The sequence below is a fragment of the Electrophorus electricus genome, unplaced genomic scaffold (assembly GCF_041902795.1).
Source record: "Electrophorus electricus isolate QZ-2024a unplaced genomic scaffold, ASM4190279v1 Scaffold170, whole genome shotgun sequence".
Lineage (NCBI taxonomy): Eukaryota > Metazoa > Chordata > Actinopteri > Gymnotiformes > Gymnotidae > Electrophorus > Electrophorus electricus.
The window spans coordinates 10,001-27,500 of NW_027658451.1; the positions used below are offsets into that span (position 1 = coordinate 10,001).

A 17,500-nucleotide genomic window follows, 5' to 3' on the forward strand; every position below is an offset into this window, starting at 1 on the left:
AACGCTGCGCCAACACAACTCTAGTGCAGTCGTTGTTTGGCAGGGGAGAGCCACGCTAATACAATGAAAAGGAAAAGTAATATATTTATAAAAATATTAATAAGACAAAAGAAAGCGATGACAATACTCTGTAGGGGAAACAGCAAACAGCTACGGGAAGACAAACAGGCGGACAGACAAAATGCAGTATAGTAGATGATAGTGACGTTTGCGGCGCGTATGCGTTGCACCTGTCTGCAGCTCCGGATTGGTCTCACACAGGCACCAGTCCACGCTGCCAGTACAGTGCGTCTTCTCGAACAGGCTGTCTATCACGTCCCGCACCGTCTGTCTCTCGTCCACCATCAGGGTCTTGGAGCTGCCATCTGTCATCTCCACCTTCACTATCAACTGCGCGGGGGCAAAATAGCACATCACGTTACACACTGTCCACGTGCACACTCTGCTGTAACCACCGCGGATGTGGCGATGCTCATGTAGACCTTGCACGTGGATAATGTTACGGTTAAGGCATGTGCCAGCTCTGGGCGTAGGGGTCCTCACATTTTTGCTTGTTTGTTAAAGGAAATCATCTCAGCCTCCCTGACTTTAAATTACATCTGAAAATTCAGGGTCATGTTATCTATTCATTATCAGATTATCAGGCAAATCCATGTTAGATGTTACCTATTTACTGTTAACATTTAATGCTTAAATGACATAATAACAGTATAAGTGTAACTAAAGTTTCACATGCGACATTTTCGTATTCTGTATTCCCCAGAATAATTTCGTTTTTAATGATGAAACAATTCATGTGACATTCTTAGCTTCTATTGAGGAAACGAAACAAAGAATTTAATTTCCAAACAAGCCTGACTGACCCTAACCATCCTGGAGGCGTAGGAAGACGGCCACGCCTGACCTGACAGCTGAAAAAGCTCATATCACTATTCAGAAATAAAAGACCACTGAGAGGAATGCTGTCAAATGTCAGGAGATGTATATCCTTCTAAAATCTGTTTCCTGTGTGCCAGAAGATTCCGGCTTGGGCCGCACATTTCGCTTGGTTTTGTCTGTGGGGAGGAAACACGGCTGCGGTGTTTCACTGCTCGTGGTATACCTGCATGATGGCAGACATCCTTTATTCTGATTAATGGGTTTCAGAGAAATGGTTGAAAAAAGATGAAATGAAAAAGCATCGGTATTACCTGAGAAACATGAATAATTCTGGGAACTATAGATGACATATATGATGTATATATGGGGTGCCATTCATTATATCTAATGTAAGAGATTTTTTAATGTTTCCTGATAGCTTTCACTACAACAGATGCTATGGGAGAAGAACAAAAGTCTGTGACTAAAGTCTGTGTAACAGTCAGGGCTGTTATTAGCAACACCAAAAAAACACACCATGAATCTTCTCTGCGGGTAGGCGGGCCTCCACATCTGTCAATCACTTTTCAGGAGCACGCGACACGTTGAAGGGGAGACTAAACAAAAGCGATTGTTTTAAAGGGCTTTGGAGAAAGGTATGAAAGAATGGTGTGTGGTCGGGTCCGTCACTGGTTCACCTCTGGCAAAGGTGAAGAAGAACCTTTCTCAGTGGTGTTTCTGAGACATTTTATTCAGAGCTTGAGCTAGAGTGAGCTATGTTACTGGAATATTGGTTGTTTAAGCCTCCTGACTATCCCTGAATGTTTTGTCCTACGCCACAGATGTTTTCCAATTGTAGAAAGCCCCATGGACAACTTCAGCTGAACAACAGAATGCGTATGTGTCTGACACTGAATAGACGCATGGCTGTGTTATTCCCCACCACTTACAGTTAATAGCGTCTGCATCCTCCATCATGCATCCTTTCAGAAACTTAGGAGCGATTTGACATTCTCACCTTCTTCACTTTGGCCTCCTTCAGCTTCTCCAGGGCGAGTTTAATTTTGTCTGCTTTCATCTGCGCTTCCGCGTCCTCCTGAACACACCAAAGTTCAGCAAAGGTCAGCTTACACACGCTCCACAGTCCCTCCAGCAAGGCATGGCAGCAAGCTCGAGGCCCGGTACCTGCCGCCTCTTATGCATGAGGGTCACTGCAAGGAACCACACACCATTCATGCCCCTCCCCACGTTGCAGGTCTTGGTAAACACCAGTGGACCGTTTTCTAGACTGACCTCTAATGATCGGTATATGATATGTTTTCTAGACTGGTCTAGATGGAAGCCCATGTCTGGTGCCCAGTGTCTTACTTTGTGCAGCACATTCAAAGGTGTACGGCACCAGCGAGTCAACACAAACCAGGCGTGGTTGTTTTCACGGTGAAAATATGCGTTTCATTTCTCGAGCCTTACAGTAAATGTGCTGATAAATAGAAGTTAGAGATGCAATGTTTGTTATGCAATAAATTGAAGAGATTTGCTGCTGAAGTGCTTTCACCAAAATGTGCTTCCACCGTTCTCTTCCTGTGCACTAAACAGGGTGTGCACGCTCCTGCACTGATCCTGACTTTCTATGGTTGCAGATCCAGAACCTTGGGTTCATATACTGTGTATGTTTGTGTGTGTGCGTGTGTGTGTGTTACACCCTGTTTCTTTCTCATAGAACAATAACACAGTTTACTATAACACAGGCTGTAGCATGCATGAATGAAGCCTGTGTTTCCAGTGTAATATTTCTCAATCCTTTGAGAAAATGTAAACTAAACAGACCTGTACTGACAGGGGCCTAAAAGATGAAGTATTTTAAATATTGCATAATTATTTCTGAAATGCTATGTACACTAGAAGCAACAATCACACTGATAGTACCTTACAACTTTCACAGTAAACCGTGACCAGCGTTATCTGGTGGGAAATTGCTTTCGAATGCATGCATGCAATTGCGTGTGTGGGTGTGTGTGCCCGTGAGTGTGAAGGAGTGTGTGAGGGTGTGGGTGGGTGTGCATATGTGACTCAGAGTGTAACTTACTGGAGATATTTTCGAGCACGGCGTGGATGGGGGTGGTAGCGTTGTGTTAGCGGCCGTAGAAGTGAAACTCGCACTGTTGCTATGAACAGGAGGTTCAGCCTTAGGCTGTGGGGGCGGAGGTGCAAAGGGGCCAGCAGGATCAAACTCAGCTCTGGGAGGCGCGGAAGGCGCGGGAGCCGTGGGAGCCGGGAGCTCCTGTACTCCACCTCTTTCTGCAGCGAACTTCTCCTCGGTGGCGCTAAGATCCGCCACCAGGTCGGCCATCAGCGCGTCCAGGTCATTGTCCTCAAGTTCATGTAGGGATGCTTGGAAGACAAGAAGACAAACGGGAGGGAAATTAAACAACGTTGAAGGGGACAGCAGGCTTATCAGACTGGTGTCTGCACTGTAGCCAGACCTTTCAGACACAAAGCTGCAGGGTTCTGCATCACTTGGCCTGTGCAATGTTATGGCTAATTAATAGCATATTTCTTATGAAAAGTGACATATTTGATGAATAGGGCCGCCAAGCATAGGTTAAGAGTCTGTCATGAACTGCCGTGAGGTTGGAAACAGAACACCTCATCCCAGAACCACGTGTTCCAGGCCCATTTACCATTCAGATCTGTGAAGCCAATGGAGAGGTTGACTTGCTGGCTGGACTGGACGGTAACTGGGGACTCTGGAACTTCATCTGCTAGGCTCTGACAAAACGCACAAAAAGGACAGATTGGCTCACAGATATCATCTACATCACCCACACACCCATGTATCTTCACAATATCATTTTCAACAGAGGAACTCTCCATTCTTTGAACTCCTGTGAACTTTATTTACATATAAGAAGCATCTTTACAGCATGTTGATGCATGAATAGAGGAGGTTTTGGGTGAGGCATTTCTAAGCTTCTTGCTCTGAACTGGCCAGCAACATGTTCCCATCTTGTCAACAGTCCAAACTTTTCTGGGCACCACAGAGAAGACCACACGTATTTGAGTGCTACTGTGTCAGGTGTCAAGTGAACTGCACACTCTGTACTGTGCCACAGGAGAATTGAAACTATGTAAAAAACTCAAAGATGCCCCTTGTAATTTTAAATTAGACAAAGGGACTCACAGATAAAAACTCTAACACATAGGAAATCTTGATAAACCTTCAAACACCAGTTATTGAGAATACTACTGAAACCTCAGAGCAGGTGGGAACATAAGCTTCGGTCACTGACCAACAGTGGCCAGGGTCATTATGGCGTGACGGCTATGAGACGGCATGAAAGGTCTTACCAGCGTGAGGAGATCCATCTCCTGGAGCATGTCAGTGAACATGGCGTCGATATCCTCCATCTACGGCAGACCAGAAAGAGTTCACACACGTTACGAGAGATTCTCCCCCTTAAAATCAGCTTTGCTGTTTTTAATGCAGCAAGTGGCTCTTAGGAGTCACAAATCTAGACGAACAGAACAAGAAGAAGGAAAGAAAAACGGATCAGCTAAGAAAACGCAGAAAAAGGACGTGAAGAGTGTCTGCAGTGCGAAGTCTCTCCGAACACCACGTAGAACTACATTTATCTGTGATCACAGCTGTCAGGGTGAGAATTCTGTCACCGAACGTTTGGTTCCATGACCTTTTAATTTGCAGATTTTTGTGATTTTTGACAGCAGTCTCTGTAGGTCTCGATATACATCTGTGCTCATGTGCAAACTGTTGCTATATGTAGCCCAGAGGCAGAAGTTGTGCAACACCTAACACACGGCCTCAAGATGAAAGTCAGCTTTGCGCATCTCCTCTAGGCATGCGTTCTTTGTCAGGACATGCAGGCTTTGGAAAAGTGACACGTATGATGGCATACTCAGTTAAATATGACCTGAATATGACCGAAATCCTCCCCAACAACAACTATTAGTGCTACTCTTAACACTAATAATTAATTATTAGTAGTAGCATTAATATTCTATTGCTGGGATGATTAATATTAATGCTATTATCTCTCTTGTACACAAACTGCCGCTGCTGGAAATGTCTTGTGTTTCCTACTCTTTCTTCAAAAAGACTGCTGAATCGAGCCCAGATTGCGTCAAAGTGAAAACAAAGGCTCAAAACCGAGAAGCCAAGCTGCAACCAATTATATCCCCTCCCCTCCAAGCAAAGCCAGGCTGCTGTGATGTCAGCCTGCCCTTCCAGAATACCAGTGAAACCTGTGTCCAATCAGGTCCTCCTCAGCTTCCTCTGAGAGGACTCCTCCGGGTTCTCTCTGAGACAATCTCTAGACACGAGTCAGACAGACACGCTCCACACTTACCCTCATACATTACTGCTGCCACAAAGGAGATTGGACTCGCTATATGATATAATGCTTGAGTCGGGACAAGGTAGATAACAATGAACCTTGTTTTGTTTTGTTTTTTTAGGGCGGGGGAGGAGTTGAGAAGTTGGGGTACTAAAATGAAAAGTTAAAGCGAATATTTAGCTGCTTCTAACCTTTCAATCAAGTGTCTCATTAAGCTAGTGAAGAAAAGCAGGTTTAAGACTGTCCATCCTACTTCGGGGGCGTCCTTTCTGTCTGTAAAGCATCAGTGCCTACAGTGTATTAGTGGCAGGTGCTACATAACAACACAATACAATCGCACTTTTTGAGCTCATACTGCAGATCACCAAAAATCTATTTAAACCTTGGTACAAAAATAGCCCTGGTTGGAAGTGGAGCTTTGGCACGCTTGTTCAGCTTTGAGAAGGCCCAGCAGAAAGTTCTGCAGTTAGTGCATGACCTGATATGGTCAGCACATGCGCAAGGCCTCGTTTAGCAGAACAAATTTGTTCGGTGCACAAGCACTAAAAGGTCAGGCAGGTCTCATGAGTAAGGATATACAGCATCCACAATCAAGCCACTTCTCTTTCATATCAAACAACCTTTCTATTCATCTCGTCCCTTCCGTAACAAGGGTGTACGTTTATTTTTGTTGTATCAGATGACACAGATCTTTCCTGTGTGGTTTGAAACATGAGCAGGATTGCTTTATCTTAAAGATAATAAAAAACCCTCTTAAAAATAATATTATTAATATCATACCATGGTCAGAAACACACCTTCCTTCTGTAAACCCATACAATCTTAAGATATTTATTTCAGTAATCTCACAGAAATGCTTAATCCCGGTCATTAGTCACTAAACTCCGATCCGCCGCTCGGTTCGAACAGACGGAGTGCTAACCAGTCTGTTTTCCATGCTGGCAGTGTTGCACTGCTGGGACTGTGTCCTCAGGAAACGGTTAGTCAACTTCCCCTCTCTCGATGATGAAAGCAACAGTGAAGTTTCCAACAGGAAGCAGACAGCACCTCACAGGGCCCTGTTGCAACGTGTCTCTTCTTACATGTTTGTATGTCAATTTTAAAACGGTACAGCTTCACTCGGTGTGGAGTATATCTTGCAGCTCTAGTACGCGCCGATCCCTAATGCAGATTGCAGTCCGCTATTGCCTTGCTGATGGATTTGGTAGAGAATTTTTGCCGCACTCACGAATCTATTTTTCATATCATGGCATGTATGATGGCAGCATGACAGAATGAACAAAACTTTTTGTGTATCAGAATGGCCAGGCAGGTTGTTGGTATAGTGTAGTGGGTGACTGTGCTATCCCTCTTGAGGAGGGACCAGGGTTCAGACCCCCTCTGGGCAAATGCGCTATGCTATACTGATAAGAGTCCTTGGGCAAGACTCCTAACATTACATTCATTTATCGTGGTAACATGCTTGAAATTGTAAGTCCTTCTGGATAAGTGTGTTTGTAAGTCATCTCGTCTACAAACAGCTCCGCCTTTTTTCAGAGCAACAGTGAGATGCAACTACTTCTTCTTTCGTGATTTTCTGCATTTTTCCCAACGGTAGGTGCACTACACTGTCTGAGAGCGCAGAGTTAAACAGCTGGGCAGAGTGAAGCTACGGGTCCGGACGTTCCCTCTGTTATGGAGCAGAAGCTCCTACAGCTGCAGGGTACAAATGCGCTACATCGGCCAGTTAAGTGCACTAGCATGACCTAGATTTGTCTGAAAAACTACATCCTCGAAACTCACTGAAATGTAATAAAAGTCTCTGAATTAGATTTAAGTATAAAAATCAGCTGATGTCTATGAAATTTGATACCCTAGTTTTAAAAGAACAAAGATTTCTGTCTAATGATGTGTGATCTTACCCAAATCTATCACTGACATAGAAACTAACTTTTCTCTTACACTGGTGACCAAACACTACTGTGCCTGTCCTTCACCTACTGGTCATGTTTGTCTGCCATAGGACAAAACAAAAAGATATGCAATTTCCATGGCTGAGCGTCTCTGAGGCTGGATCACAAAGGCTGTCAGTACTGCACCCTTACATATAGATCCATGAGTACACATTACCACACCCCCAGGACTACATATGAAATTACAAACAAGTGGTTTGTACTTGTTTGTACGTTTTATCTCTCTCCACACACACGCGCACACACACACACACACATACACACACACGCGCACACACACACGCACACGCGCGCGCACACGCACGCACGCACGCACGCACACACGCGCGCGCGCGCACGCACGCACACGCACACACACGCACGCGCACGCACACACACACGCACACACACGCACACACACGCACACACACGCACGCACGCACGCACACACACACACACACACACACACACACACACACACACAGATAGATAGACTAGGCAAGGTGCGTAAAAGAGCTAGGCCAACCTCACTTTACTATACCAAGTCATGATGCAGCATGTCCAAACCTACTTACAAAAACAGCAGAGCAGAACTCAAATCCAGCCTGAGCTACTGGAGGTGTTGTGTTGGAGGCTTGACAGCATTGTTCCTCTGTTAGTTCCAGCCAAAATTAAACTGACACATACTTTATATTTAACGGCCAAACAATGCAACAATATTTATTGCATATAAGCAAAAATACCTTTTATAAGGTGTGATAGCAGTAACTGTCGCATGGTATCAACCAGACTTGCTCAGGCACTGGTAGGGTCCCTGGTGCTGGCATGTCATCATTAGCTTTAGATAAAATAATTTCATAAATTTATTCATAAAATAAGTTTAATCAACTCATGACAGTACCAGAGGGAGGCTCTGGTTGATCTGGAATTAAGGTGAGAAGAACAAATATTTCCTTCACGGAAAATATTTAATCTTTTGGTGTGTTTCATCATCTTAACATAATATTACTTTTCTTTATATCATTATGAAATATGCAGAGTCCAGCTCAGTGTGGTGCTGTGTGTAGTTCTGGGTGTAGTGCTGTGTGTTATTCTGGGTGTAGTTCTGGGTGTAGTGCTGTGTGTTATTCTGGGTGTAGTTCTGGATGTTATTCTGGGTGTAGTTCTGGGTGTAGTGCTGTGTGTTATTCTGGGTGTAGTGCTGTGTGTTATTCTGGGTGTAGTTCTGTGTGTTATTCTGGGTGTAGTTCTGGATGTTATTCTGGGTGTAGTTCTGGGTGTAGTGCTGTATCTTATTCTGGGTGTAGTGCTGTGTGTTATTCTGGGTGTAGTTCTGGGTGTAGTGCTGTGTGTTATTCTGGGTGTAGTTCTGGATGTTATTCTGGGTGTAGTGCTGTGTGTTATTCTGGGTGTAGTTCTGGGTGTAGTGCTGTGTGTTATTCTGGGTGTAGTTCTGGGTGTTATTCTGGGTGTAGTTCTGGGTGTAGTTCTGGGTGTTATTCTGGGTGTAGTTCTGGGTGTTATTCTGGGTGTAGTTCTGGGTGTAGTTCTGTGCGGTCAGAGGTCTGGTATTTTCACAGTAGTGAGGGCTGATCATAGACTCCCAAACTGCTGGGAAATGGAAAATCTTCTTGATAATGGAAACTTTGAAAACAGTATCAAAATCTAAATAAATCCTTCTTAAAAAAAACTTTACACGGTCAAAAATAAATCTCAGTGACCAGCTCATATCCGCATGGCCTGAGTTTCTGAATCATGCTCTCTCTCTCACTCTGATACACGATCTATATTTACCCAAATCTGTCCCCAGCTGATCACATTTGAATGTGAGGGATTCAGTGCACCAACGTCCCTGCTAACATAACGTGGCAAAGCCAGAATGTCCAGAATGTGCTCCTCAGTTCGGAAGTACTTGGAACTGACATTTTAAAAGTAAAGCACTTTACACAGTCCAAAACAACAAAGATCTAAAGATATTCACTTTAGAATAGGTAGAAGACCTAAGAGTGCTCCCAACCTGCTCAGTCTACGTATTTTGCACTTATCGACACAGTGAAAGAGCTTCGTGTCTGGTGAGCTGATAAGAATACAATATCAGGTAAATGAAGCCTTTCTGCTCTGCGGTCATCTGTGTAACAATTACCTGTGTAACAAAAACACTTTTTAGTAGATTTGAACGAAATACCACAGAAAATTGCAGACTTGTGTGTACCGTTACATCTAGTACTATGACACCCTTCTACAACTGTGGTGATAGGATGAAACACACACAGAGAGAGAGAGAGAAAGAGAGAGAGAGAGAGAGAAAGAGAGAGAGAGAGAGAGAGAGAGAGAGCGCTTACCTTTAACGTAATCCTTTGGATTCAATTTATAAAGAATAGATTCATAAATAAATTCCTCAAAGAGTTACTTGAAGCAACGGTTCGTTCTTTTGGCAATTGCCCGTGTGTTTGACTCACTGACAGTTAGCTAACTTCCTGTTGTATGCGGAAGTTCAGGCCCAGACCTGTTCACTGCATTCCACTGAGTGGGGGCAGACAAACGGCAACTCATCTTCAGATTATACCCAACACCAACAGATTATACTCTCCCATGGATGAACAGAGAAAGGAAAGCTAACTGCCCCCCTGCTTGTAGGTGTGTGTGTGTATGTGTGTGTGTGTGTGTGTGTGTGTGTGTGTGTGTATGTGTGTGTGTGTGTGTGTATGTGTGTGTGTGTGTGTGTGTGTGTGTGTGTGTGTTTTGGCATGTTTCTTAAATGTTGTTGCTGTTGTTGTTTTTAAATAAATTGCAGTGTCATGGTTTTTGATATTTCAGCCGTGTGATGGAGAACTGGTGGTGATGTGAGTGAACTGCTTGTGTGATCTGCAGTGCCAGACAGAGCAGAGAGTCCGTGGAAGGAAAATTGGGGTTCAGTCTCACTTGGTGTTACTCGGCTAATGTGAAGATAATTGATTGCCTGTCGGAGGAGATCCTGCACACTACTTCAGTACGGCTCTTCTCTGCTGGGGGCTTAGCATGAAGCGCGAGGCTGTGGGAATGCAGATGAGCAGACAGGGAAAAGCCAGAGATGATTTGCCTCATGGGTAAATAAAGAGACAGAAGTGTGGTGTGAGTTGGGATATCCAGGACCGCTGCCTCCCACCTCACATATAGCTATGAAGGAAACTTGCTTTGTTACAATGTCTGTTGCAAAAAGGCAGTGGACCAATAAAATTGACCTGAAGTTGAGAAATGCTAAAATGTGGAACCATGAGCAAGTCATTTGTTTAAGACAAGTCTCAGTATCAGGTGTCTGATGCAGAATCAGATGGCATTGTTGTAAGAAACTGGAAAGGACTTTGCATTGTTTGATATCACTGGCTTCCTCAGCTCACGCTGTAGGGATGGGATCATCACAACGGCAACGCAAGAGTGTGACGTGCTCCGCAGATACAAAGACACAGACAGTCTCAGGGAAAAACCCTACGGAGACGAAGCTGAGCATCTCAGAGGGTAAGAGGTGATTCGTCTCCTCGTCTGTGGGGTTAAAGAATGCCTTGTGCTGCCCCCACTGTAGAAACAAGAGGGCAAATAACTAAAACAGTCGAGTCGCCAGGTCAGTTTGTGGGTCGAGTACTCCCTTAAAATGGTCTGATTTTTATGGGAGCAGGGGGAAGGGATTGTGTCTGCTTAGAGAGCCATTCCTCACGCCAGGAACTTTCTCCTATTCTCTCCTCTCAACTTTTGCTTTTGCTTTATATTTCTGACTTTAAAAGTGATGTGAGGACTACACTAAAATATTTGCTTAGACACCTGAAAAGTTATAACTCATCCACAAATTTCCTGCACTTGGCAACCCTCATAAAAGCAAGCCTATTTCTGAATACAGTACTATTAGATGAGTTTTATTCAACTTACTCAAAGTCTCGCAGAGAAATCTTTCTACATTGTATCTACCCAGCTCCCAACACTACTGTTCAATTCATGATCACACCTTATGGCTTTATATTTCAGTGAAGTACATTTGTTTCCAATTGACAGTTATTGCAGTCATTTTATATTTCTTCCTCTTCGCTTCTCTTCGAGACCCCTCTGGCAGACCACCCTGTGCTATGGACCATCCTACTTTCTACTCTCCAAAGACCAGAGTGTGGCTATTATTCCCGGACTATAGGTAAACATTACAGCTAGACGTGTGTCCTGGGTGTCTTCAGACAGGGCACAGAACACAGTATGATCAGGTTTAACTCCTGGGCAAGAGATCCACATCCATTTTAAGGCCCAGAGAGACCTGGATATGGATGCATTGTGTGTTCTGTGTTCTGGATATGTTTGGAATGTGTTCTAGATGTGTTCTGGATGTGTTCTAGATGTGTTCTGGATATGTGCTGGATGTGTTCTAGATACATTCTGGATGTGTTCTGAATGTGTTCTGGATATGTGCTGGATGTGTTCTAGATGCGCTCTGGATGTGTTCTGAATGTGTTCTGGATATGTGCTGGATGTGTTCTAGATGCGTTCTGGATGTGTTCTAGATGCGTTCTGAATGTGTTCTGGATATGTGCTGGATGTGTTCTAGATGCGTTCTGGATGTGTCCTAGATGTGTTCTGGATGTGTTCTAGATGTGTTCTGGATGTGCTGGATGTGTTCTAGATGCGTTCTGGATGTGTTCTGAACTGCGGAACATTACTGTGCCTAATGCAACCTGTGTTTTTCTTTGTCCTTCCAGTAGCCTTGTGGAAGGAGCAGTGAAATATTTGACGATGGTCAAACGCATGAACTTGTTTAGTTCTGAATTGAACAACAAAAGTATGAGATTTCCATGACCCTTCCTGGCCTATGAACCCGGAACACGACGGGTTTGATTCTGAGCAGACATACTTCGGCACTTGTAAAGAAAGAATATATATATAGTTGGTGTCAAGTAACCACAGCAGGCCATGTGGTTAGGTGGGCGCGACATAGTAAGTGTTCAATGACAGACAGGCAATCTTTAAAAACCATTAGGGTTACTTTATCCTGGCTAACGTACCCGTGAGTCTGCACCTCACAATATCGATCGCCTTTGCGGCAGTGACTTTAACGGCAAAAACAGCTCCACGCAACCCAATCAAAATCTCTCGGCGAAGCTTATTGGAACAACACGATTAGTTCCGTTACACACTACCCAAAAATACAGCAGCGCCCTCTGCTGGAAAAAAATCAATGCGCAAAAAAACCCCATTAAAGTCAGCCTGACTATTCCAGTAAAATATACAGATAACACCAAAATGTCGAATAGAGCAATTTCAGGATTGCTCAGAACAGAGTAAACCTTATTCTCTCTGATCTTAATCTCGTAATCTCAGATTGCTCTGATTGCCGTTTGAGAATCTGCGCTAGAAAAGCAAGCGCACTTTAGCAGCATACCGGTGTACTTATGCACCAATTTAAAGTAAATGCGATTTAATTGCTGTATACATTTACATCATAAACTAACAAAGGAAGAAAGACTATCCGAATGAAAGGATTAAGTGATTTTACTGTTAAAGTAAAAATGAGCTATTGTCTATTGGGAACACTTTTTTTTTTTTTTTTTTTTTTTTAACTTTCCCGAATTCCTGACATTAGGCTGTTATGTCTACAACGCAGCAAAACTGACGGTGTCTTACCGACGATCTCAAACTCTAATTATAGTCGATTTGTGTTGCTGGTATTCTGCACAGGTCACTGGCCCGAAAAGGTATGGCCGTGACAGCGTTTGGAGAAAGCACGACAGCTGTCTAAACAGTCAGACTCCTCCACAAAGACCCTCTTACAAACGCCCCGGAGCGGTCTAGCAGCAAGCAAACGAACGAAGAAGAGAAAGAAAGGAAGGCGAGGGGTTAAACTCCACCGAGGAAACCTGATGCTAATTAAGCCTCGGGAATGCCACATACTGACATTTCCCTCCAGATCGCTCGGAGAGGGGGCCGCGGCCAACACGGGGATGCTTACCTCGTTCTCTTTGTACTGACTTACCGACAGCAGCGCGACACCACCGGAGAGAGCAGCAGGTAACGTCCCGCACGTAACTTGATGTAGGCTACTCAGCAGATGAAAGAGGGTTTATTTTGGGGGTTTTTTTTCCCCAGTGAGCGACAGAAAGGAGGGAGTTCTGTTGACCAACCCATGGTCATATTTGTGGACGTTGAATGTCTTTTTATTTATGGTGAGTGTTATCAACTCACATGGAAGCGCATTAAAGAATTCTCAGTCCAGTCTCTCTCACTGGTGTGCTAGTTTGGTGCTGGTATACTCCCAGTTATCAGTTGTGTGACCGTTCTCATTTCTATTTATTTAGGGAGATTGATGACTTAAAAATGTCATCGCCCGCGAGGACTTTACTGTTGCTGTCGTGTTTACTGTCGCCGTGTATCGTGTCGAAGAGTGTCTCAGAGGCATGCGCAGGGACGCAGTGCTACGCTGGAGAGACGGGGGACCCGAGACCCCGCTCGTCCAGACCGCCGCGGCAACACAGCCCAGCAGCACACAGCGGAACCGCGCCGGTGCCTCCCAAATACCAGCGCGCGCCCTCGAACCCTCCGCCGGCGCACGGTTCCGAATCTCACGCGACCCTCCGGTCTCAGCACGGGCGCTCGGGAGAGCGCGCAGGCGACGCTGTCAGGACGCACGCCGCTGAAGTCTTCGGTCCCGGGTGCGCCGGAGCGCACTGCGTAACCACCAAAAGAGCAGCGCAGCCTGCGAACGACACCCGCGAATGCAGAGGGCTCGAGTGCAGGTTGCCTTTGAGGATACGGCCACAACCGAGGGCCAGACCCTGCCTGGCAGACGCCTGCGGGTCCGGGCCCGAAGAGCAGCCTACTCTCGTCCATGTGCCGGACAGAGCCGCTCAGTTTCTGGCGGAATTTCCGGACATTGGATACCCTTCGTCGGAGCTCGGCGCCGCTCCTCTGGGAGTACAGCTGACATGTGACATCAAACCAGGTGAACTGAAACGCTGCTCCTCGGGCCAAATTTTAGGACAGATGATTGGAAATATTAATCATCTGGAATACACAGTTCGTATATGCTTAATTCCGACTCACCGACTAAACAAACATTTCAGTGTGTAATTGAAAAATAAGTAGTCTTGCCCATGTAGCCTTTCACATCTGTTCGGCTAGACGGCAAAGCGCGTCCTATTCCAGAAGAAAGGACATCTCTGGCAGTCAGCTGTCTAGAATATTCAAGCTGCTTTGATGTCTTTCCACACTACTTTCAACAGCCTCAAATTGTAGCTTTGAAAGGAAGAGGAAAAGTGGCTGTTGTCCAAGACCAAAGTCGTTATAATCAGCGTATAAAAGGGTTGGTTTTTGTATGCCAGTCACCAGAGCACTTCTGTGTACACGAGGCCGGGGTGGTAACGGTGCTACAAACACCAAGGTCTTCTCTTTCTTGAAAGTTTTGTTTAGAAAAAAATAGGAATACATTTTCTATATATTTAGCAGCATTGCGAAAAGCTTGTTCTGTGTTGATTTAGAGAAAATCAGCCAGACAGAGGTGATGTTTTGTGTCCTGTTGTTTTAATGTCCTTGAAGTGTCTGGGGAGAGAGTAGAGTCTGTGATGTTATCTAAACAAGGTGTGGGGTGTTGCTGTCAGTGACTTGCTGTGGCGTGGGATGGATGGGTCGTCTGTAGTGCTGTCAGCTCCATCAAAGGACCGACTGAAGGTCTGAAATGTTGCCTGTTTTGTAAAGAGAACTGGGCCATCAGGTTGTCTCTCCGTCACAGGAAAGACTCTCGTCAGTAATGATGGACTTTTTCTCCCCTGTGGGGACTGAGGCTTGTGTTGCCATTTAATTTGTATACTGGGGCTAAAACTGGATGTATTGTGGATGTTATGGATATGTTCTGTGGCCTCTGTCTCTCTGTCTGGGCTGGGAATAAGAATCCAGGGGAAAAAAAATGCCATCTGTGTGAGTTGCTGGTGTGTTTTTCGTGATGTTGTATGTGGGTCTGTTTCCCATACTAGAGAGTGATATCTGTGCTCTGTGTGGGGGGTGGGGTGGGGTGTTTGGTTTCTGATGGCGTCTGTGCCCTGTACTGCTGAGAACTGGGTCTTTGCCATCCGCTGCTTTCCAGGAGAGAACGAGGTTCCCTCAGAAGATGCGCTGGTCTTGCACCTACAGCTGGCCAAAGGTCAGGAAAAGCTTGTGGAGGCCCTGCGTGCCCAGCAGCTGGTGATCCGCGAGCTGCAGCAGCAGCTGGTCGACCAGCAGGGGGCGCTGCTGTCCCAACAGCGGCAGATCCTGGACCAGCAGCGGCGCATGTACGAGCAGATGGATGCGGTCAAGGCGCAGTACGGCCTGCTCTCCGAGACCGTCAAGCAGGTGTCCTTCCAAAGCCTGCAGGGGGAGCTGCAGAGCTACTTCGAGAGCCACCTGGCAGGCTTACAGAGCCAAGCGCGCAGCCACCTGCAGAAGTCCTATACCGTCCACAAAACGGACGTGGACGCCAAGGTGGCGGACGTGGCCGGGGACGCCGAGCTTCCGCTGCTGGCCTGCCACAGTGCCTGCGGCCCTGAAGAGTACTGTGACTTCCAGAGACGGCCGCCGCGGTGCGAGAGGTGCACCATGTGCCCACCGGGATTTTTCCTGGTGTCCCAGTGTTCCCCAAATGCTGACAGGATGTGTCAGGTATTATTTGGGTCCCAGGGCCTTCACGTGGTGACTTTAGTGTTTTCATTTCCGATCCTTCTGATTTCTACACTGTGAAGTTAACACTATGTAATTAAATTATTAGAATTATTCAAATTATTCAAAATTATTACAAAATAAGTATTCTTATAGGCAGAGCATGGGCCTAATAGTGGATTTTATTATACCATGTAAAATTGTTCCCTTATATTCCCACAATATCACTGAGTAAAAAAATGTATTGATATCCAGGACAGGGATGAATGTCTGGAGATCCAAAATCTGTGTGGCGAGCGAGTGAAATGCCTCAATACGCCAGGTAAGCAAAAAAACAGCCAACAAAAATAAACAAACAAACATGGGTACAAATTTCAAACCTCTCTCCCAAAATGTCACCATGGCTAATAATGAGTGTAAACTACTGTGATCAAATAAGTATGTTGGTTCTGTAACCGTGATCTCGTTTGCATAATGCTAATTGGTCTTTCTCAGCGTTTATGGATTATTAGCAACCTTAGCTAAAGCCGTTGTGCTTGTGTGTGCAGGGGGGTTTCGATGCCTGGGCGTGTCCGAGAGAGAGCTGTCCGCAGGTCTGTGTGGTCACGAGTACTTCTACAACCAGGAACTGCAGGAGTGTCAAGCTTGTTCGGACTGTGATGGAGGGCCGATGGCCACGCCCTGCACTGCCACCAGCGACGCAGAGTGCGGCGCGCCCTCCGAGAACACGCTGTCGCGGTCGTGGTCCGGCTCGGTCGCGCTGCCCCCGGCCGGGGCGAGGAACGGTGGCGTGTTCCCGGGCGTGCAGCTGAGCGCGCGGGGGCCGGAGGCGGCCGAGCTGCTGGCCGGCCGCGACGGTTCTCTCGGCCTGCGCCAGCATGGTCTGCTGTGGATGGACCACAACTTCGCCCTGAAGCACAGCTGCCGGAACTTCCTGCAGGTGGGCGTGCGGCTGAACGGCAGCGAGGAGGAAGGTCGCGACCTGAGCGGCGTGCGGGTAGAGCAGCCGGAGAGGAAGCACGTGCAGGGGGTGAGCGTGAGTGCGGTGGCAGAGGTGGAGCCCAACCAGACCCTATCACTTGTGCTCAGGAGCTCCAACCAGCACTGCAACCAGAGCAGGGACCTGCAGCTGTATGAGCTGGGACCCTCCGCCTTCAGCCTGCTCTGGCTGTCCCACGACACCGGCGCTGTCGCCATGACGGCGCACACGTCCACGGCCGCCCACTACCAGAGCAACTACCGGCCAGCGTTCCGCATCACGGCCGTCTCGGACCCCTACATGGTGGCACTGACCCACGACAGCCGTGGCGTGCGCTTCACAGAGCGCGGCGTGGCGAAGTTCGTCCTGCAGCAGGCGCTCTATGCCATGGGCCACACCTGCGTGCGTGACGGCTTCGCGCTCGTCGCCTACGTCAACGCCAACGGCACCAACCAGGAGGTGGCGCGATCCTTCAAGACCGGGGTCAACTACCGGGACACGTCGGTCACGCTGTCTGCCGCCGCGGCCGTGGACGCAGGCGACTGGCTGAACTTCGAGGTCCTCACGCCGTCCCAGTGCAACATCCGCTATTTCGGAGACAGCTCCGGGATCAGCCTGCTTAGTCTGCTCTGGATCCCGGCCGGAGTCTCGTCCTCGCTCGCCGCCAGCGTCTCCCGGACCGGTCTGCCGTCGGGCGCTGTCAGGAACAGAGCCCTGCTCTTCCAGCAGGTGGGTCCGGATTC

At 46.8% G+C, this 17,500-nt stretch overlaps 2 protein-coding genes across 7 annotated transcripts in view; one reads left to right on the forward strand and one right to left on the reverse strand.

Annotated features, from left to right (window-relative positions):
* Positions 1 to 9,624, reverse strand: part of LOC113582135 (amyloid beta (A4) precursor protein-binding, family B, member 1 interacting protein) — a 17,316-nt gene extending 7,692 nt beyond the window's left edge. The window contains exons 1-6 of one of the 2 annotated variants that reach the window (XM_027017762.3): positions 9,484 to 9,624; positions 4,207 to 4,266; positions 3,540 to 3,627; positions 2,945 to 3,249; positions 1,877 to 1,954; positions 231 to 390 (exon numbers count right to left, since the gene is read on the reverse strand). In XM_027017762.3, coding sequence (XP_026873563.2) covers positions 231 to 390; positions 1,877 to 1,954; positions 2,945 to 3,249; positions 3,540 to 3,627; positions 4,207 to 4,266 — 691 coding nt within the window. In that variant the 5' untranslated portion in view covers positions 9,484 to 9,624. Of the gene's footprint in view, positions 1 to 230; positions 391 to 1,876; positions 1,955 to 2,944; positions 3,250 to 3,539; positions 3,628 to 4,206; positions 4,267 to 4,547; positions 4,610 to 9,483 lie in introns of those variants that run through there. The other variant, XM_081708876.1, reaches the window with a different exon arrangement.
* Positions 9,625 to 10,457: 833 nt separating this feature from the next.
* Positions 10,458 to 17,500, forward strand: part of LOC145655090 (uncharacterized) — an 8,413-nt gene continuing 1,370 nt past the window's right edge. The window contains exons 1-7 of one of the 5 annotated variants that reach the window (XM_081708877.1): positions 10,458 to 10,636; positions 11,210 to 11,297; positions 12,830 to 13,159; positions 13,447 to 14,090; positions 15,228 to 15,781; positions 16,034 to 16,100; positions 16,327 to 17,500. The exon at positions 16,327 to 17,500 is cut by the window's right edge and continues 1,370 nt beyond it. In XM_081708877.1, the coding sequence (XP_081565003.1) occupies positions 13,032 to 13,159; positions 13,447 to 14,090; positions 15,228 to 15,781; positions 16,034 to 16,100; positions 16,327 to 17,500 (2,567 nt within the window). In that variant the 5' untranslated portion in view covers positions 10,458 to 10,636; positions 11,210 to 11,297; positions 12,830 to 13,031. The other 4 variants (XM_081708879.1, XM_081708881.1, XM_081708878.1 and 1 more) reach the window with 4 other exon arrangements.